We start from the raw sequence: 22,035 nt of genomic DNA, 5'->3' as shown, positions 1-22,035 counted from the left end.
GGCTGTGCCCTATCTCTAGGAAGGGAAGGTAGCTCACCTCCCTTTTTGTCAGGTAGAGTCCTTCTCCATCTGTGGATAGCTTCTGGAAAGCCTCTAGGGTAGAGAGGAAGAAAAGAATCAGGCCAAGCCATGGGAGGCAGGCCTGGGCCGATGTGAAGATCCAAGCAAAGGTGGGGATGTTGTGTAAACCACTTTCTCACTCTCCACAGAGCGTACCTGCCTCCCCTCCTTGTCTCCTTGCAGCCAAACCCTACAGGGACATCTCAGGGCTCGCCTCTTCCAAAGAGCTCCTGTTGACGGCTCTGGCCCTCACATCCCTCTCTCTCTTCCCTTTCCTTGCACTGTGCATCCCTCTACACTTGATGTGGGGATGTGTGGGCTTGTCTTAGGAAGTATCTCAGGGGAACAGTTTGAGGAACGTCCTTTGTCCAGCTGAGAACTCTCTGGAACAAGGTTGATGCCTCAGGCTCCTCTTTTACCTTCCTAGGGCTCCGTTCTTTCAATCTTTGTTGATTGCCAGCCCAGAGCTGCCGGGTTTACAGAGGTGCCTCATGCCAGGGACGGGGCGAGGATTAGAGTGGAGGCCAGATCCCACTTCTACCTCAACCACAGCAGCTCCATTACATAAACTTTCATTTAAAACAAAGGAGTATGATGCTAAAACATGTCAAAACTTCTGGCCTACAGAGTTGGATTTCTGAAGCCTTGGGAAAGACCTCCAGCCCCCACCTCTTCGCTCTGGCATGCAATCCCTTCAGCAGAGACCCAAACCATTCACTGTGACTGAAGAGCAGGTGTAAACCCTGAACACCATCTGGACAGGGGACACAGTGATTTAACCCTGTTCCTGAAAGAGGCATTGAAGATGGAGGAGCAGATGGGAGGCTGGACAGGGGAACGTCCTGGGGAGAGAAGGGTGCATAAGGGATGCCGGGGACACACGTCAACTACACCATTACGTGGGCTCACGTTGGCCCTGTCTCTTGGGGCAGGGGCTCCTCGCACAGGACTCCAGTCCAGCCTACTACCCTTGCCCAGGCCTGGGGCAGGAGTGCATTCCTGGTCCTTTCCTGGAGCTTTCTTTGGTGACTGTGAAGGTCTCAGGATGTCTTGCAGGTGACACTTACTTGCCATGACTTCAAGCCGCATCAGGAAGCAGACCAGGCTGGGGAAGCTGATCCTGCCAGCACCGTCACTGTACCGGAGAGCCATGAGGTCCAGCAGCTCATCGCTGATGGAGACCTCTGCAAGAAAGTCTGGACCACAGAGTGAGCCAGTGAGCAGGGAGGAGGCCGGGGTGGTGTGCGCCTCTGCCTTCCAAGGTCTGAGAAACCGGTTCAGAGGGCCTAGGGGCCTCCCACCACCATTTCCTCCTCAGCCTGGTGCGGGGGCCAATCCGCTCCTCTGCAGTGATGTTGATTCTCCAGCTGCCTCTTTCTTGTTGGCTGCTGGGCCCCAACAACACTGTTCTGGGGACACATCAGCCTTCATCATCATCTGATAATTTCCCTGTGGGTGGGAGCTGCCAGGACACCTGGGGCTTGTCCCAGCCCCGCCTCTCTCAGGTCTCCCTCTACTGGTGACCTTGTAAAACAACCTTCTTCCCCAACCCCATGACTGTCTGTGGGTCTTAGGTGTGGATGCTGCCTGTGTGGGCAAGTGTGGTTCCTGGAAAAGGGGGATTCAGTCCTAAGTCAGTCATCCAGTGAAGAGGTCAGTCCTCCGAGGGGAGACCACAACTCAGCAGATGGCCTCCAGGGGGCAGGCCAGAGGTGGCTTTCCCTCTTTGGACCCTGTCGTCTTGCACGTCTAGTCATAAGCTTTAGGGAGGCATCCACCACCTAGTAGACAACAGCAGGCTGGCACAGTCGGGCCTGTAAGCTCTGGGAGGCCAGCGGAACCTTCCAGGTCAAACCACCCATCCAGGGGATGCAGCCAGGGGAATGCTTGGTTTCTCCAGCAGAGTTAATAACATGTGAATTGAATGCCTTTCGACAGGGCACGACTCCCCAGCTTGCCACATTCCCAAATAACCCTCTTTTCTTGGGTTAGCTCCATTACCCCTTTCGGTTACCTGCCTGGTGCCTGAAGGCTTTTGAGTTGAATTCCAACTATTCTCTATCTTTCTGCCTTTCATTATGCTGGAGTCATTAGTGAGATCTCCTTTAAAGATTTCATCATTCACTGGCTATTCAGTGGTTCTCAGTGTGGTCCTCAGACCAGGAGCATGGGAACTTAGAAATGCAAATTCTTGAACCCCACCCCAGCCCTCCCCCAACCCTCCTGGATCGGAGACTTTGGGTGGATGGTGAGGCTCATCAGTCTGTGCTTTAACAAGCCTCCAGGGAGTTCTGATGCACGCTTGAGTTTGAGAACCCCAGCCCTCTGCTATGAAGAATTAAGGGCAGGAAATATGCTAAAGTGGGGAGCAGCAGGCCATGTTTCCACCCGCTGGAGCCACAAGAGGGAGAATTATTCTTGTGGTAACCTGGGGGAATCTGATTTTAGATTTTTTTTGTGTGTGTGAGGAAGATTGGCCCCGAGCTAACAGCTGTTGCCAATCTTCTTCTTTTTGCTTGAGGAAGATTGTTGCTGAGCTAACATCTGTGACAATCTTCCTCTATTTTATGGGGAATGCTGCCACAGTGTGGCTTGATGAGCAGCACTAAGTCCATGCCCAGGATCGGAACCTGTGAACCTGCGAACCTGCGGAGGCCAAAGCAGAGCGTGCACACCTAACCACTATGCCACCAGGCTGGCCCCTGATTTTAGATTTTATTAAGGAAGGTGGCAATTTCCTCACTTAACTTTTTGTAATCCATTTCTCCCCATGGTACAGTGAGATAATGATTCCTGCCCTTCCAGGTTTGCAGAGGAGCCGAGACATTCAAGTGAGATGATGTGAGAACAAGTTCTTGCTCAACTAGGAAGCACTTTTGCACCCTATGGTATTATGATCATTATTCCAGGACTGAAAGCTTTTGCCTACTCGAAGCCGACAGATGCCATTTGATTTCATTTAGCCCAAAACCCTCTGTGAAGAGAGCACATCAGCCCGCCCAAGGGTATTTAACCCTGATGGCCCAGATGCTGAGATGGAAGTGTCTCGAAGGCAAGTGCGATTTCTGTTAGGCTATCAATCAGGCAGGGTTATTTTCTCACAATTAGAGCTGTGCTGGGGAGAACAGGAAATTGGGAAAATTGACTGACACATGAGAACTCAGGCGGAGGAGGATGGAGTCTGAGTCCGGAGCCTGGAGGCCCGCAGAGGCCCCGGTAACCAGAGGATGCAGAAGCTGCAGCTCTGCTTTCTCCAGACTGCCCAGCATCACTGCACCAGCCTTGCCTACAGCATGCCAGGGGAGTGGGCATCACATACACACACAACCCGCAGCCTCCAATCAGCACGGCTCAAAAGGTCCCCTGCTTTACCTGTAGCTTTTATGGTCTTCCACAAATCCTGGCTCAGGAAAACTCCAGAGTTCTCCTGGGTGTTCTGGAAAACACTCTGAAATAGGAAAAGAAGCAAGAAGCCCATGTGAGTCCCAGTGCCCACCTTGAAGAGGATGTCCTGGAGGACCCTGCAATCTAATGGGGGGGGACATGTCAGCCATTGCAGTACCGTGTCAGAAGCCAAATGATCCCAAGTCAGGGATTAGGTGACACATGCTGGTAGAGCCACACAGGAACACTTTATTTTTTTATTGTGGGTTGTTGTTAGGAGCTGAAGGAGGAACTAACTGGGCCTTGGGGGTAGGCAAGGGCTGAAGGGAGGCCCCACAGGGAAGGTGCATCTGAGGCCAGACTCTCAGGGTGGGTGGGCCCTGGCCAGGCTCGGAGTACAGGGAGGGGACAGTGAGGAGTCTCATAGTTGGGGTCTGAAGGAATGAGTGGGATGAGTGAAGGGGTTTCTCCTGGACCCCACAGTAGGGTCCCAGCTCAGAGGATCTTGTGCACAGCTCTGGTGAGTTTGGACTTTGTCCTGAGAACAACGGGGAGGCCACAGACCACATCTGTGGTTTTGCAGCATGTTCTGGCAGATGGATGGGAAGGGAATGAGATGAACCAGTGGTTAGGGGGATGTTGCGGTGGTGGGGCGAGGAAGGAGAGGGGTAGGAAGGAGAAGGGCAGTGCTTGCTGGCAGTTTTAGCTATAGGTCACGGTGACCCCTCTCTGCTTCAGCCTCCTGGAGTGCTCCTCATCCCGCCACTTGATCGGGCATTGCCTGGTGCTCCTAGTTGGGCATATACGTTTCCGCAAACAAAATGGGAGCTCTCCTTGAGGGTAGGGGTGAGTTTTCTCTTCTTTCCTACCCCTCAACCCTAGTGCAGTGTTGCGCACCCAGTGACTATTTGCTAAATTGGACAGATGAGGGTGCTAGTCAAAAGAGAACATGCCAGTACCTGGTAGTGGACAAGACGCCTCCACAGCCTTGAAAACTCATCTTGGTCAAGCCTCCCATTCACTTTCAGCTGCTGGGGAGTTAAGAGTTAACCAGTCCAGTGTGCAGTGAGCAGAGGGGCTGCAGGTCCTGCCAGCCCAGCAAGCAGGAGCAGCTCCATCCATCAACTAGTAACAGTTGGTCCAACGTCACCTGGATGTGGCCCCAAGCCAGCTGGCTCCCACTGTGTCTGAAAGGACCTGCCTTAGATTTATTTTACAAGGAAAAATGAACAATTGGAAGGAGACAGAAGCCCTGAGAAAGGAGGGCCAACATCACTTGCATCCAGAGGAAGAGAGAGAGACCAAAACTCAGCCTTCACCAGTTGGAGTGGGGCTGCTGGCAGGGAGAGTGGGGAGAAGCTTGAGGGGGTCATTGCACCTCTGGAGGCAGCACGAGAAGTGAATGCAGGCGAGTGGATGGAATGTGTTCTGTGTATGAAGCCAGCCTTGGTCACTCTGTGTCATGGGTTTAATGAGAACTAATGAAAGGAAAAGAATCAGTCTCTAAGGAACTAGAGGTAGAAAAGGCCTGTCCGCTCTGCAGGGGTCTGGCAGGCCTGACCTCCCCGAGGGTCACCTGCCACAGGCTATTTTGTTTCATCTGGCAAGGAAGGGCAGTGTCTCTGAGTGATCCCAAACCACTGCCAGCAGAGACAGCACCTGATTCATGATTTCCTCAAGAAGCCCTCTTGTTCGGGGCTGGCCCCGTGGCCGAGCGGTTAAGTTCGCGCGCTCCGCTGCAGGTGGCCCAGTGTTTCGTTGGTTCGAATCCTGGGCGCGGACATGACACTGCTCATCAAACCACGCTGAGGCAGCGTCCCACATGCCACAACTAGAAGGACCCACAACGAAGAATATACAACTATGTACCGGGGGGCTTTGGGGAGAAAAAGGAAAAAATAAAATCTTTAAAAAAAAAAAAAAAAAGAAGCCCTCTTGTTCTACAATGGCTGGCTTCACATTTCCAATGGAGTCTTGTTAAGTGTGAAGAGCCGGGGAATCTGTCTTGCTCCCAGGAGACAGCACACACCCGAGTGAAGAGCTAGAAGGTGGCAGCTGGGGTTATGTACACATGGGGCTAGTCTCTCCTGCCTGCCCATCAGGAGACGTGGCAGGTGGGGGAAGAAGTGGCTCATGGGAGAGAGGAAGTCAGGATGGCAGTTAGGAGACTTCCCAGCCCTGCCACTTGTGGCCATGGAACTTGGACAAGTCACTGGACTGTTCCAACCCCAGTCTGCTCACCTGCAAATGCAGCAAACTAGTAATAATGAGGTGCAACTACTGTGTAGACCGAGGAGTTTTCTACAAGTTTCGGTGGTTGTTGTCTTTATTGAATTGGGGGCTTGTTGAACAAGGAATTTAAATAGCGAAGACTCCACCAGGGGCAAGGGGACGGGTGGAAGGAGAATAATTCCCAGTGGTGCTACTAGGAGGCAGTGTAGGATAATGTTGAACATAGACTTTGAAGGCTGAAAATTCCAACTTCAAATCCAGGAGCAAATTCTGACTAGCTGCATGATCTGGGCAAATTACCTAACCTCTTTGAACCCTGATTGTTTAATTGTATGATTGGATAATACTTATCACAGGGGTTGTTGTGAAAATTACAAAGAAAAAAATATATATATACCAGTACAGTTCTTGGCACACAGTAGACGCTTGATAGATGGTCACTACTGTCGTTTTTGCTGTGGTTGTCCTGGAGAGTTAGTGAGTCAGTATAGAACCCACAGAAACCCAGGCTCTATGGTGAGGCCTTGGAACCAAGGCAAAAGAGAAACCTTGAGAGTGAGAACAGGATTCTCTAATGTCCTAATTAGACCCCTGGGGAAGCCCACTGAGCAGATGGGCCCTCAGGGCTGGGGAAGGGGCAGGGGGGATGATGGCAAAGGATACATCCATCAGGGCTACAATGCTCCGGCACTCATCCAAGGAGAAAGTGTCCCCTGGAGGTCCTGAGGGGGGAGAATAGGAAGGACAGAAATGTCAGGAGGGCGACATTGGACTGGCTTGGCAGTGAAGATGAGGCTGGGGCCAGCAGGTCCTTACCTTTCAGGAATTCCTGGTTGAGAAGGCCCTGAAGCTGGGTGGCATCAATGTCCAGTCCCTGATCCAAACGAAGGAGGAATGCAGGGATCGCATCAGCCCCCAGGAGCTGAGGGGCGCACCTGCCTGCCTTTGTAAGAGCACTTGTGCCCACTGTGGCCCCTCACCACTGCCAAGAAGCCCTTCCTGATTGCTCCAGGCCAGGGTGACAACTCCCTCCCCTGGACGTCTGTAGTGCTGATCACTCCTGACACTGGAGATCCTGTGTGGCCACGTGGCATTATCTCTTCATTTGTTATTGGACTGAAAGTAGCGTTTGTTCCCCCTCACTGGCCTCGTACCTGGCACTTCAGAGAAATATTGTTGAATGAATCAATTCAGCCCTGAAGGTATGTTTCCCCATCTGCTTCCAGAAAGAGACTAAGAGAAAATATGCCTACTGAGAATGTGTGTGTATATGTATGTGTATGTGTGTGTGTGTGTGTGTGTGTGTGTGTGTGTGTGTGGTGACAGGTGATAAAAATGCCAGGAACCTAGGCTAAGAGAAGCTGCTCTAATTGAGCACATACTTAGCATTAGTCTTCTCAGCCACTGAAACAAAAAGGGAGACATCATGGTCTTCCTGGGATTACAAAAAAGAAGCAATTGAAGTTGAGAGGAGAAAAACTCTTGCTAGTCTGAGCTTCTGGAGGTGTTAACTGCATCCAATTTTCTCCTGGGGACACTGAGCAGCTTCATGGACAGCATCTTCTATGACAACTTGACAGAGAAGAGAGCTGTTTCTATATGCTGCTTGTTCTTACATCGAGCCTGGTAAAAGCTGAGGGGATGACGCGACATCATCACCCTGGGAAAGCTTTTATATGGTGGAAGGAGCTGGCGTGAGGTCTCCCAGCAGCCACTCTGTCCACAGGGTTGGCCTCCCCACATAGAACTGAAAGCAAAAGTGGCCTTACGGCCTGTCTTTAGATGAGTCCTTCAACTAGGACGACCCCTCAGGATGCCCTTTGAGAACCACATCCCGCCAGTGTCTAAAACTGGCCCTCAGGTCTCACTGGTTGGTTATGTCAGGGAAGTTGGTGCTGTGTGCCCACCTCACTGATTTTTTTTCTTGAAAGAATCACAGCACCTCAATTTGAAGAGCAGTTGACATGTTGGTGAGGAACTAACTTACATGGAGTCAGCAACTAGAATATACGCATCTTTGGGCATGGACCATGTCTCCTTCCTTCTGCGCGTCCCCCACCCTAGGACAGCCCCTGACCTGGACCCTGAACCTGGTAACCAAGAAAATATTTGAGGAGAAGAGGATAGGAATGAAGATAAACAAATTCCCAAAGAATTTCACGTTTGCCTCTACCAGCTCAATGTAAGATCCCCAAGGATTGATGTTTGCATTCCCAAAGCTCAGCATGGTACTTGCAATGACCTAGGTATCTGGTACGTGTTTGCCAATTGAAGAAATGATGCAGGATAGACTTGGCCTGTCCTGGAGGTTGAATGAGTCCTTCCTTCCCCACAGGCAGACCCTGGGTTATGGAACCATCACCACCACTACAAACATGAAGGTAGCTCATGATCCTGGTAGCAGCGGGAAGCAGTCTTTGTGTTCACTTAAGGCTAGTTAAATGGCACAAGAGATGAGGAGAGGGGACACAGGGAGCGCATGCACGAATATTCTGCTTTCACATTTCCTTCAAGGACACAACCTCTGACAACAGTTTTCAGGTTGTGCAAAATGATGCTAGGTTGGCCCTGCTCAAGGGTTCCTGGCCGAGGGCTAAAAAGGGTGTTGAGTTCAGTCCATGTTCCACTTCCCAGCCATGCACCCTGGCACAAAGCTGCATCTGTGTCTCATCCTAATTCCTACAAAAGCCCCATATGGGCTTACAGTTGCCCTCTAGGAGGATATAAAAATTATATTTTTTATTTCAGATGTGCAGGGGCATGGACCTTGTTGAGCACTTTACTACCTGCCCCTGAAGGAAGCTGGGTCTCAGGTATCCTAATCAGGTCCTGCTGATCACCTCAGCTCAGTAACCTTAGCTTGGGCATTTGCTCCGGGGAAGCTAACCTGTCTTAATTCAATGCAAATTGATTGAGTACCTTTTCTGTGCCAAGGGTAGTGATAGGTACTGGGGACAAGGGATGCATACAACATCATCTTGGGGACAATCATCTTGGCAGACCTTGTCCTGCATCAAGTAAAGGGCCTTCTGAATCAGCCCAGATGTGGACCTGAATCTTGGGCCAATAATGATTTCAAGGAGGTCCATACTGAGCTGCTCCTCGCAATATGTACCCCTCATGCCAGCCACATTCTTCATTTTTCTCTATTTTGTCCTCTGGGCCAAGGCTGCCTGAATAATTTCCCTTTGGGCTGCCTCCTGGTTACGACTGCCCCATTAGTCCTCTGAAGCCCTGGTGTCCTTCCTGTCCTTGGCCTCTGCTGGCCCAAGGCTGGCATGGTACACACAACTGTCTGTATCAATGGTAAAAGGTCCATTGTGCAGAGCCCTTGGCAGCTGTTTTTATACTGACAAGTCAAGGATTTCTTTATAATGGTTTATTAAACCATTAAGAAAATCCCCTGTGCACATAGGTGGCTTGGCAGGAAGAAGACTGTTGGTGCTTTCTGAAGCTGGCCAGCTCCCGGGAGGGATGATGCCAAGGTTGGTGCAAGGCAGCAGAGTGGGAGAAGGAAAAATTTCAAGGGGTATTGCCAATTGCCTGTTTAAAGATTTAAAAAGCTCTCTGTCTGTCTGTCTCTCTCTCACACCCCATAATTAGCTCCTCCCTTTCCAAGCTCTACATTCCATCCCAGATGTCACCCAAGTGGGGCACCACTTCTCTCCAGAGTTTTGTAGCCAGATCAGTTCTGGAGACATCCAGGGAGAGAGGCTGATAAAATGACCCATCAAGTCACCTTTCCTCTCTGTATCCTGATAAGGGCTTGGGAGAGGTTTCCTTCCCTCTGGTCCCTCCTCACCTGTCCCCTGCTAAGTACTGTACCTGATGAGCATATTTGTAGAAAATTCTTTGTTGGAAGCCATTTTCTGGAAGACTTGGCTGGATCAAAGAGAAAATAGCCAACATCAAATTTCTGGGGAAGGAGGCCACCTGTAAGGTATAATGAGGGCACAAGAACCCCCCACCTGGATCTGAGACAAAAGGTTCATCCAGTAATCAGATAAAACTTTTAGGGGAATGGGAAAATGGAAGTTCGTGGAAGGAAGATGGTTGGATCCAGCCTGGTCTTGGAGGCCTGGTCTCCCCTCCACCCTGTATCTTTGAGCCATCATCGACTGGTTGTGTCTCTGCTTTCATTGGTCAGTGGGGAGGCAAGAGGGAAGGACAGAAGCTCTTAGGGATGGGATGTGGCCAATGAAGCGTGCCAACCAAACCTTGCCAAACACCTACCTTCAATGGTCTGAGATGGAAATTGCTGCCCAAGTGCCTAGAAAATCAGGAAGACAGTGTGACAAAGATAACCAGCTTACTATTCAAAGGAGGCTTACATATGGAAGGCAACCTAGGTGGCATTGGACATTTATGCCAAGGACCTGAGCAGAGAGCCCTCAGCACAGCAGGATGTGAAGTGGGCAGCCACAGTAGTCAGCATACAAGCATCACGACCACAAGTCCAGTCTTTTTGGGTAGACATCATCTAGTCTTCAAACCATTTAGTAAATTGTTCCTTTCACAACCAGTGACTCCCATTGCCAGGATGGCAGATAAGCTCTGTCCTATGTTCCAACTCTGATTGGTGGCACAGTGGCTGTCTGGCATGCTGGACTAATAAGCTCTCATCCATGCTCAACTGTAAAGACTGCCATGATTATGGTGATGTCTGCCTCAATTCCAAAAGGGGATGAAGTACCCAGCAGGGTATATACTTGCTGATCTCAGTCTTGACCATTGTCTTGGCACCAAAGACCCTCCATGATCAGACTGTATCACTCAGGCCCATCTTTCACTGTCTCCCTGATGCACTCTAAGTTCTGGCCACATTTCAGACAGTTGCTGTGCATGGCGTGTACCACCTTCCTGTGCATATAGCCGATATCACTTATTCTTCAACAAGCCCTGTGCTCACCCACTTCCCTGCTTCTGTTCAAGCTTTTTTCTTCCAGCTGCATTGCCTTCCTCTTTGAGATGATAAATTATGTTTTCCATCAAGGATTAGCTCAAAGGTCTTTTCCTCCAAGAAGCCTCCCTCGGTCCCTCTTGCCATAGGTGTGTCCCTCTACTCTGTCCTCCCATGCGACTCTGCATTTCCATATAGCAATGGCTGCATCCTGTTTGTGGTCTAGTTACTGGCGCACGAACTTTCTCACCTCCCTTTGTGGTGAGCTTCCCGAAAGAGGGGCCGGTGCTGCATACCCCTCAGACAGTATGTGCTGCCCAGAATGATGCAATGTGCTTTTATAAAATTCAGTAAAAACATTTACAATCCCAGAGGTTCTATACCTGTCACTATCTGGCATTTTCAGGAAGATTCGGAGCAGGAAATCAACTGCTTCTGTGTGTGCAGTGGCAGCCACTACATAGGTCCCAGGGTTCAGACTGAAGCACTTCGTGAGGTTGCACATAGTTTCAGAAACTTTGACAGAAATGTCAGCATTTCTGAACCGGGAAAAAAATGTGGGCGGCAACTTCTTGAAGTGCTGGAACTAAAAGAAACAGAGGATGGTGAGAAAGCCCCGGTGTGCATGTGCCCCAGCCACCCACCACCTTCCAGACCCCTCCCCGTTCACCAAAACAGCATTACAGGCCCTAGAAAGGGAGACAGTGCTTACCTGAACTCTCAAGATGCAACAGAGTTTAGACTGTTATTTACTCTAGATGCTAACACTACAATGAATGCAAAGAAATATGACACGGTTTTACCTCATTAAATCTAACAGCATCCTGGGTTTTTGGGTTTATCTCTCCGCTTGTATATAAAGAAGACTTCCATGAAAACTAGTGAGATTGTTGCAACACGGAATTACTTTGGGAGCCTCTAAAGCCCCTTCTCTCCTGACCCTTTTGCAAAAGCACTCTCTGGATGCTGCAGCGCTGCGGAGTTGCACTCTCCACTTCCTCCATTCCATCTTTCCAGCAGAGCCCTGAAATTCCTTCTCATCGGAGAATAACAGGCCCTGATCACTTTCCTTTTATTTCAATATTTTCTTAGAGATAAAACAATAAATATAATGCAGTTCCTATTACCGAATGTCACATATATATTACATAATAAAACCCCCTTACTAAATAAATTTTCCCCAATATCATCGAGATGGTGGTTCCATTTAGAATGATTACGCAGTGTGAAATGATTCTTTGTGAGCTCTGCCTTGGGGAAAAATAGGGAGAAGGGAAGAGTTTCTTTTCAGGGGTTGGGGACAGGGCTGGGTACAAGGGGAGACAGGAGAGAGGCCACTGTCCCAGATATGTAGCAGGGGGCCATGGGCAACCTTTGAGGTGATTCTGCAGCACTGGTCTGTCTGGAGCCTGGCTTGCTTGGGCACTTCTGGCAAAAGCAATGATGAGATTGGTCCTTCTCCAGAGAGTCAGCACTGTCCCGTGGCTCTGGGTGCATGTGTGTGTGCATGCACACCTGCACATGGGTAGACAGTGCGTGTGACAAGGTGTGTGGGCATCGTGCCTCCTACAATCTAGAAGATAAGGATTTCCCTGCTCTCCTGCCCTCCATTGGACCCTCGTGGCCCTGTCCACGCTCCTGATCCTTCAGAACAGACTTACTCACTGGCATCAAGAAGTGTTAGTATAGGGGCATGACAAGAGCTTCTTGGTTCAGGGCTCAGAAGACCCAGTGACAAACTGACATAAAGCTAGTCGTCCACAGACCCGACCCTGTAGGTCTAGGGATGGGGCTTGTGCCTCTTCTGGATCAAGTCTCTACCTCATTCTCCAGCTCTGGGAACTACAACACCAACTTGTTCCTTGCACCTGAGTGCTTCCCTTGAAACCCTTCTGGAAGTTCCACTTCCATGACTGGGGTGCCAGGCACAAGAGTCAGATCATAAACCCAGCTCTGTGGTTGGGCCTCTGCTGTGACAGAGAGGCCTCCTTGCTGTCTGCTTCTTGCCCAGGCTTCTGAGTATCTCCTGCTCAGAGATACCCGTCTGGCCTCTGTCTACCTGCTAGGGCACCCTGGAAGGCCTGGAGGAGCTTCCCCGGACCCACTAGCATGCTACAGTCACCACCTGTTGGCTGTGGCTACATCCCGCTCCCTCTGTTCCATCCTTGGTCCCCACACACACGCCTCCACTTGGCAACGACAGCCCAACAGAGCCCACCTCCACTAAAGGAGTCTGAGTGCCTGTGAGGTCAAGCTTCTCAAACTCTATCTGTCCTTCTCCATCCTTACTCACATATCACCAGTGCCAAGCCAGAATATCTACTTATGATGGGTGGCAGTTTGGTTGTAAAAGAAGCTAAAGGATGTGCCTTGAAATTGCATTTGCACAGTGTGCATCCAGGCTGTGGGGTATTTGGGAGCTGACAAAGAATATGAGAGGTTAAAGATCCTACCAAGGGACCTTGATTAGCCCTGAATCTCTTTCAACCACTATGGAAAACAGTATAGAAATTCCTCAAAAAATTAAAAATAGAAATACCATAAGATCCAGCTATTTCACTACTGGGTATTTATCTAAAGAACATGAAATCGATAATTCCAAAAGATTTATGTATCCCTATGTTTATGGCAGCATCATTTACAACAACCAAGATGTAGAAGTAACCCAAGGGTCCATCGACAGATGAATGGATAAAGAAGATGTGGTATACATATACACACATACACACACACAGGCACACTGGAATACTACTTAGCAATAAAAAGACAAAATTATGCCATTTGCAACAACATGGATGGACCTTGAGGGTATTATGTTAAGAGAAATAAGAATCATGTATGATTTCACTCATATGTGGAAGATAAACAAACACATGGATAAGGAGAACAGGTTAATGGTTGTCAGATGGGAAGGGGGTGGGGAAGGGCAAAAGAGCTAAAGAGGCACATGAGGTGACAGATAAAAACTAGATTATTGGTGGTGAGCATGATGCAGTCTAAACAGAAACTGATATAAAATAATGTACACCTGAAATTTACACAATGTCATAACCAATATGACTTCAATAACATAACTTTTTTAAAAAAGGAACTGGCTGCATAGTGTTATCTATTAGAGGCCAAATGCTTGAAGATGGTTTCACGGCTGCAGCCCCTCTTGGAATGTCAAACTAGGGAGCAGCCCTTGGGGGTCAGTCTTTAGACCAGGACGGCTAAAATGTGTCCCGCACCATTGACCTATTTGGATAGTCTAAGCTGGTATCTGTTACAGCACATAGCAGACCGAATTTGCAGCCACCAAACAGCGAGAGATGCATCAAGGCCACGGGTGCTGGAAGAGGACGGATGACAAGAGAGGTGTGAGAAGCCCAGTGAGGGCTGCCGTGAGCCATACCTGAGGGTCAATCTGTGGAGAAGAAGAAAAAAAACACGTTCAGGAACCCAAACCAAAACACGAAAGTGAGCGGATCCGGGCAGCCTGGCTCAGGGCCCTGCCTTCCTTCTTCTTGAACATTCAGCCTGTTCCCTTGCACCCCCTGGGGTGAACGGGGATGGTTACTCATTCCCTGTGTGGAGCTCTGAAAAAGGAAACCTAACCCATGGTAGGGAGCACGGAGGGGAAGGAAATCAGGGAGGGGAAGAGGGTGTCTGGGAGAAGGAGACTGTCCCTTCATCAGCTCAGCCAGCTGTGGGTACTCTTTACAGCAATGATGATAAAATTAGGAGAAGTCAGATACTGATGGGGCCTGGATGTAAAGCAAAACCTGGACCAATGGAAATTCCCCAATATCAGGAGCTCTGATAAGAAGAAAACTTCCTTAGTCCATTAGACCACTGCAAAATACGATAGGAATTTGTTCTAGGCCCCCCAGGGTTTGAAAGGACTGTATGTGCGTGTCTGAATGGGGAAATACCTATGTCCCAGTCTTTCCGCGTGGCAGAAGGAAGCACCGAGGATGCAGTCCCATTTTTAAGCCATTCCACAGTTTGCAAAGTGCTTCTGTGAAATGCGTTGGATTGTCACGGTAATCCTGCAAGCAGACGCTAGGCTCTATATTTTATGGATGTGGAAACTGAGGCTCAGCAGTCCAAGCAGCAGAGGTGAGAACACAGCAAGCTGTGTTGCTTCCTTTGTAATTAAGATTCGCCGCCAGGCACTGTCTTCCACCATTGGGGTGGCTTTTAGTTCTTTTCATTGCTGATCCTGGTCCCCACCAGGACCACTCGATTTGCCTAGGTAGACTTCTCTGCAGACCAGGGGTGAACTAGGAGGGAGGTGGAAAGTCCCAGCCTTGGGGAGGAGCTTTGGGGTGAGGATGAAATGGCTCGTCCACCCTTGCCCTTTTTCTCTGTCCTGTCTTCTCCCTGCCTATTTGTACACCACCTATGTTTGGTTTGTTGCAAGGCAAAGCAGTGTTCCCATAGCAGTTGGGGAGTCACAGGCCCACAGAGGCCCAGAGCACTAAACGCAGCTGTCATCTGGACAGCACTGCACCCACTAACACCACCAGAGCCCTGGAGACTTCCGAGAGTCTGCTGGCTGGCCTCACACCATAGCCTGTTTCTCAGCTGAACTGTGAAATGAACGGAAGCATCTCTTCAGTTTTCAAGATCTGCACTCTTCTTTGGCATTTTACTTGATCAGGATCCTGCAAGACCCAGTGGGATCTCCAAGGACCCTGAGGAGATCTCGGATCTGAGTGCCCCTAAGAAAAGTGGGCAGCTGAGAAATAATGCATCTTTGACTGAAAAGTAGAGAAATGGGCCTTGCAGCACTTAAAAAACATGTGATTACAATCTTTCCAGGGCTTCTGAACTATAAAGACTTTGGGCAAATTATTTAACACAAAGCTGCTTCGTTGCCCAGCTCTGGGGCACCAGGCTCATAGATGACAATGTGAACAGCACCCCCAGGAGTTGCGTACTGGAGCAGCCCTCATACCTTCTCTGTGCTTCTGTCTCTCATTAGGAAAGGGAAGAGTTGGCTGAGACATTGTCTGGTCTTGTCCTCTCTGGTGCCCTGAACTGTGTAAATCTGGCTCGGTAGACCAGATGCCTCAATTCTTTTCCAGCCCTTCCTAACTCCTTTCCTCCAATTCTTTTCAGAGGTGAGAGTTGGGGGACTCTGAGGATGAGGGGCTTCTTAGAAGGCACTTGAATCAGTTGGGATTCTTGGCTGAGAGCAATGGAAACCAACCAAGGGTGGGGTGAGCAGAACATAATTTATGGGAAGGATAGCTTACAGGGTCAATGAGAAGTCTAGAGAATGCAGCTTGGAAAATGTGTAGGAACCAGAAGATGTGGCAACACAGCTGGACACCACCACGGGCTCTGCCTGTATTACTGCTGCTGGGCCCAAAGATTTGCTGCAAATAATCCCTTGGCTGGTCCTACCTTATAGTTACTTCCTCAAGAGTCAAAGCCCAGAGTGACCGAGACTGTGTGTGGTGGGGTGGGCTGAGGGGAGCATCTAATTGGACAAGACTGGGACACCAATCTACCCCTTTGCCTCCAAGGGCTGGGGAGAGGGAATATTTGGCCTCTTTGGCTGCTGCAGTGGGAGACTAGGCCCTGCCTTCCACCAAGTGGAAGAGTGTTCAGGTGCCTGGTGGTGATAAAAATGACGATTGTCCACTACTGCATCCTTAGATGTTCTTTGATAATCTAAGCAGGTTTGAGGTACCTCAAAAGTATTGTGCTAAATCCCAAAAATTTCTCTTCCATTGAGTTCATGTAACTAGGAAGTGGAAATGTGCTCAGAGAGCAGAACCCAGAAGATTCTTCTCCTTCTAGAGCCATAGTCACTGTTTTTCCTTGAGCTGTGAGCATCACCAGAAACGCAAGTGTGTGAGCCCAGCTGAAAGCCCTGGACCTGGGGCCATGAGTTCTGGTATCAAGCAATGCCCTGTCACCTCCTAGCTGCAACTTGGACAGGCCATTCTTGATCTCTGAGCTTTGGCTTCCACATCTATAAAAATGGGGATACTAGGGTTTTTGAGACAATGAATGTGAAGGTGCTTGGAACTCTGAAAGACTATATCAGTGAGGCCTTCTTATTAGAGTGAACCACAGCCAGCGTCCAGGACTGCCCTGCCACGACTGGTGTACCTAGGAGCCCCACCTGTCCATATGGGCTAAGAATCATGGTTGCGAATGTTGCCTTAGTCTCAGTGAACAGAAACTGAGATCATTCCTGGAGATGCTATGATCAGAGCTCCACCAGAGAGGGTATATTTAACTGAAGGCTTAGGGGACACCTGGTGCCCAGTCCCCAGCTCTGCCATTAACTCTAACCGTGTCACTTCACCTTGCTGGGCCTCAGTTTCCTCAACTCTAACATGAGGAGAGGGGACCCCAGCATGTGATGGTTGCATGATCTTAGTTCACCACATCGGTGCAGAGAGGCTGTGGGGTATATGATTTGAGAACCATTCGCTTTATCTTTGGGATGTGTCAAATTATTTGGGAGGAGGAAGGAGCAGAGGTATCAGATTTTCTTTCATAACTCTTTTAAGTGGTAGTTTAAAAAAAAAATGAATCCCCGGATTACCTACTCTCAATTGGGGTAGGTACAGGTGTGGTGGTAGGGGATGGCCCCTCAGGAGCTGAAAAGCTGGTTGAGAGTGCCATGAGAGGAGAGGGGAGGCTGGGTGGAGAGGGAAACCTGGTGCTGGATTAGTGGCCAAGCAGATGCTTGCAAACCAACCGCCGAGCTGACTGGACTTTGGTCTAAATATAAGAGAAAAACATACCTCCTGGCTTTATACCAGGATTGTGTTTTTCCTTAAACTCCTCCAAAGTTTAACCAATGATTCTCCAACTTTCATGTGCATAAACAGCATCTGGGGAGCTCGTGACAATGCAGATTTTCAGGTTCTGTCCGTGGTGATTCGGATTCAGAAGGTTTGGGATGGTCCCAGGAATCTGCCTTATTATAACAATTGATCTTGGGTCAGACTACTCTTTGAGAAACAAGCATTAGAGCCTGCAGCATGCCAGGAAATGCTGACAAGTGACATGGGCAAGAGATGTGTCTCACCGAAAACTTCATCAAGTCTAATTTCCTCTCTGTCTCAGGTTTTCCTGCAAATTTAGAGTTGGACCAGATGAACTCCATAGCCCTTTGGGTTTTATCTCCAAGGCTGTGGTTCAGTGAACTCTCCCAGCCTGGCCAGCTGCTCTCTCAAATGTCCTGAAAGGGGAAGCCCTGAAGTTGGCTGCCTTACCTTGAACACATGGAAGCTGAGTGGAAATTTCTCGTCTTCTGCCTTTAAATTTTGTGGCTTGACGTTGAAGGACATGACGACATTGTATCCTTCCATGCTCTCGAGCACAGAGAAGATGGATTGTGTCTCCCTCTGAAGTCCTTCTGCAGCAGAAAGAGCTGTTATAGGAGCTTAACTCGGCTCCTGGTACTCCCAGGTGGGGCCATGTCCATTTAGACAGCCATTGCGGGTTGGACAAGAAACTCTGGGTTTGGAGACCCAAGGCCTGGGTCTCAGCCCCGACAGTTACTATTGTGGCACAACCTTTATTTTTTGAGCCTCAGTCTTCTCCTCTCAAAAACAAGGAGGGGAAGAATATTCCCCACTTGGTGAGAATGTTTCTTAAACTGCAAAGTTGAGGGCTCTTTTGGTAATAATAAGTGGAATTCCAGAGTCCTCAGGTATGCATGAACTTATGCATTGGTGATACCCATCAGGGCCTTGAAATGATGTCAATCTCCCAAGCACCAACGGAGACAGAGGAAAATAGGCAGAGAGATGGCAATTTATAGTACTCTACTACCCGAGCGTGCTCTTCAAAGCCAGAGCAAGGGAGAGAACTAATGTGAAAACCATGGTTCAAACGCATGAAAGAATGAAGACAAGTCAAGATGGAGATGAATTAATACACATCAGAAGGTTTGGGTCACAACTGGGAAGCTCTGAAACAGGAATGGGGAGACATCGAGGGCCATCACAGTCATAGGCTTTTTGTGAGAGCTGAACAAGATGATACATTACAGTGCACTTAGCAGCACATAGCAGGTGCTGGCTGGCTCCCTTCCCTCTCTCCCTTGTAAGGAATTGCTTAAAATGGCCTCAATGTATAATATTGATTAGTTCATTAATATGCACTGTAACCAGGGAAGAGGACTTTGACCCCACAGTCAGACAGGTGCAGGTCAGGAAGATGAATCAGTAAATTTTCTGCCCAAGAGTGACTCAGCAGTTCCTTAGAGTGACCATGGCCTTCAGGTGACTAGGTTCTCTGACCAGCAGAGTGAAGAGCTGGAGGTTGAAAAGAGGGAAACCCTGGGGTAGCGGGTCATTCAAGAAAAAGATTCTCCACAGGCATTGGAAAGGGAACGCACATGTCTAGAGGCACACACACATACAAATATGTTGTTTGTACAGCCTCTTCAATCAAGGATGTGTAAGCATACTCAAGTTCGTCTTCGCAGGGAGCTATTTTATGCATTGGTGTCACAAATGGGGAGCAGGAAGTGCAGTGAGAATATATGACTCTCCCAAGGTCACAATCAACAAGATTTATCCCAGGGGAGCCCAAAGGCAGGTTCTGAGGTGCCTACCTCTGGGATCTCAGCATCCTGCTGCAGGATACATCAACCCAAACAGGCAGGAACATTCTCCCTTGTGTCTGGATGGTACTCTGGTTTCAAGGGGCAAACATGGGTTACTAATTCCACTGCTTACAGTTGGGGAAGCTGAGGACAGAGAGACCAGCTATATTCTCAGGGTCACAAAGCCAGTATATGGCAAGGCAATGGTTTAACTCAGGCCCTGACTTCTGTCTAGTGTGTTTTTTCCAAAGCCCCTTGCACTGTCCTGGACAATTACCGAAGAGCAGTGAGCCTGTCCTACTCTGGTAGGTGGGTGGAGGTTAGTAGAAGGACAGTGGGAGAACACGAAAGTGCAGGGGAGGCACATTTGAGATTCTCCTGCCCACCCCCACAAGCAGTCATTTCCCTTGGGAAAATATGGCTATCCCTTTACGCTGACAAGTTCCTCTCCTTTCAACTTCAGGCTGATGGTCCAGAATCAAGGGCCATTGAGACCTGAAGCCAGGACAGGGTTAGGGCTGGCAGCTTCCCGTCTGGCAGAATAATTACCAATGTCATAACTACCTGTAGTGTTGCCTGGAATTGCACGGTCGTTAAACATGTTTTGGGACCATCTTTCATGGGGCATGTTTCCATGGTCCAGGAGGATTGGAAATTGGTTACATATAAACAAGCAGGAGAAGTTCTCTTGGAAATCTCGACATGACATCCTGTTAAAAATAGATACACATCACTCAGTGACCACTAGTTTTGTCCTTAGGATGGGGGTTCCTATTACTTTGCTCTACCTTTGCCTGTCAGCTAAAGTACCCATTGACTTACCACTGTCCTAGCCAAAGATCAGAGCCTCATTCTGGCCCATCCACTGTCAAGGACACTTTTACTCCCACCAGTAGTTGGGAGGGCAAGGACAGAGTCAAATTCTGGTTCTGCATGTCCCTCTCATGGCCAGCAGGATGACTGCCAGTCTCTCTCTGCCATGGGTCCTACACACTGCTAGGAAAATCACCTTCTGCTGGGACACTTTGCCAAATTTATTGTTGAGGACTGGATCAGAATACAATGGATTCAACACCTAAAATCCCACCTGGTACTTTGATTAAAGTAGAGATACTACAAATAGTTTTCCTTCTAATTTACATTTGTCCCTCTGATTCTTAATTACTTAGACCCAGGCTCCTTTTCACACATGCTAGATTTCATTTAAAGATGTCACTAAGCAAACCAGATAACCTCTCAGAGAAATGTCCATCTTATCCTTTAAGATGCGAGCATATGGCTGAGAATGTTTTTTTAAAACATCTAGTCCTAAGTAGCTGCAGGGTGATGACACTGATGTCTCACTCAGAACCCTAGCTTCAGGCCTGGGAGGTCACAGTTCATGCCAGAGGAGACTGTGGAGCTCCAGGGACCCCAAAAGATGGCAGAGAAGATACAGGCATAATAACAGTGTTTCCAAGTTTCCAGGAAACTGTTGATTTCAAAGCTTTGGTGTCAATATTTCCTTTCACCATGAAAATTTCATGGAAGTTCCAATATTTCAGAGCTGAAATGCCTTTCACACAGAGGGAGCACCCAAATAATTTCCTATCCAAAGCTTTTCTGTCTTGGTGGAAAAAACAGGCTCTTTCTACATAGGTCTCTGCAAAGCTCATCTCTATTCTTCAAAAGTTTAGGGAAAGGGGTAGGGATGGAGGGTTTGAGCAATAGTTAAAGATTTAAAATATAATTTTAAAAGAAGAGTAAATACCAAAACTCGCCATCGTTTTTATCCTCCTCAAACAGCTGGCTTTTCTGTTGGTTATGGATTTCCTGCCACTCCAGAGACCTGAGGATCGACAGACAGACCATAGGGTGAGATCTCCCAGAGCGTTTCATCTCAACCACACATGGCCCAACAGAGGCCCCTTGCACAGGCCTCCATTAGTTCCTGGGGTGCACGTGGAGACTGGCATTCTACCTAGTGACAGACTCAGCATTCTCTGTATGCTGAGGGCTTCCAAACTGTAACAGCCTGAGCCTTTTTCCTGAGCTCTATATGGATACAGGCTATGGTCCATCCCACGTCTCCACCTGAGCCCCACAGTGACCTTGGAATCAACGCGTCCCACACGATACTTTATCCTCTGCCTCCTCCTGTTGCCTGAATGAAAACATAAGGAGTCATTCCCTCTCGCACTCCCACATCCAAACAATCACCAAAAATTAATGATTTATTGATTCTATCTCCTAACCCCTCTCAAAGCCATCCACTGATTGCCATCCCTACTGCTGCTTCCCTGGTTTAGGAACCATCTCCATCTCAGAGTTCCCCAACTCAGTCCTGCTTGCTTTCCTATCCGCTCTCCACTCGGACATCAAATCTTTCTAAAGCAGAGTCTGATTATGGCCTCTCCCTGTTGAAGACATATCGGTAGTTCCCTTTTACTCTCAGGATGAAGTTCACACTCCTGAAACGGAAACTTGGCTTCTGCCTCCCTCTCCAGCTTTACCTGAGCAGCTCTCTCTCTGCCCTTGCTTGAATTCTATGCTCCAGAAGCAATGACTGTCTTCATTTCCTTAGAAATACCTGTGTTGTCCCGTGTCCATCTGTCCATGCCACCCCACCCCCAACAACCTCTTGGCCTTCACCATGCTGTTCCCTCTCCTGGAACCCCCCTCCTGCTTTCAGTCCTGTAACCAAGAACTTGTACTCTTCTCTCCTCCTAAAAGGCACTTCTGCTGAGAAACCTTGCATGTCTCCCTATGGTGCACCTGCCCCACCTCTGGGATTGGTACCCCATCTTTGAGGCCCCATGGCACCCTGTACCACTCCTGTCTCAGCACTTAGTTCCCTGTGTCACTAGTGCTCACTGATTTCTTGCTATCCCTCACTACACTCCAGGCACCATGA

General features: G+C 48.9%; 1 protein-coding gene across 1 annotated transcript in view; it reads right to left on the bottom strand.

Annotated features, from left to right (window-relative positions):
- CAPN13 (calpain 13) overlaps positions 1 to 22,035 on the bottom strand; it is an 83,656-nt gene that overhangs the window by 9,840 nt on the left and 51,781 nt on the right. The window contains exons 9-21 of the mRNA XM_008514755.2: positions 20,893 to 20,970; positions 19,707 to 19,852; positions 17,803 to 17,945; positions 13,971 to 13,982; positions 10,960 to 11,162; positions 9,910 to 9,946; positions 9,502 to 9,558; positions 6,493 to 6,550; positions 6,340 to 6,398; positions 4,404 to 4,472; positions 3,433 to 3,508; positions 1,128 to 1,256; positions 38 to 93 (exon numbers count right to left, since the gene is read on the bottom strand). Coding sequence (XP_008512977.2) covers positions 38 to 93; positions 1,128 to 1,256; positions 3,433 to 3,508; positions 4,404 to 4,472; positions 6,340 to 6,398; positions 6,493 to 6,550; positions 9,502 to 9,558; positions 9,910 to 9,946; positions 10,960 to 11,162; positions 13,971 to 13,982; positions 17,803 to 17,945; positions 19,707 to 19,852; positions 20,893 to 20,970 — 1,123 coding nt within the window. The remainder of the gene's footprint in view (positions 1 to 37; positions 94 to 1,127; positions 1,257 to 3,432; positions 3,509 to 4,403; positions 4,473 to 6,339; positions 6,399 to 6,492; positions 6,551 to 9,501; positions 9,559 to 9,909; positions 9,947 to 10,959; positions 11,163 to 13,970; positions 13,983 to 17,802; positions 17,946 to 19,706; positions 19,853 to 20,892; positions 20,971 to 22,035) is intronic.

This window comes from Equus przewalskii, chromosome 14 (genome assembly GCF_037783145.1).
Source record: "Equus przewalskii isolate Varuska chromosome 14, EquPr2, whole genome shotgun sequence".
NCBI classification, from domain to species: Eukaryota; Metazoa; Chordata; class Mammalia; order Perissodactyla; family Equidae; genus Equus; species Equus przewalskii.
Note: the sequence above shows the minus strand (reverse complement) of the source record. Positions and strands in the feature narration are given on the sequence as shown.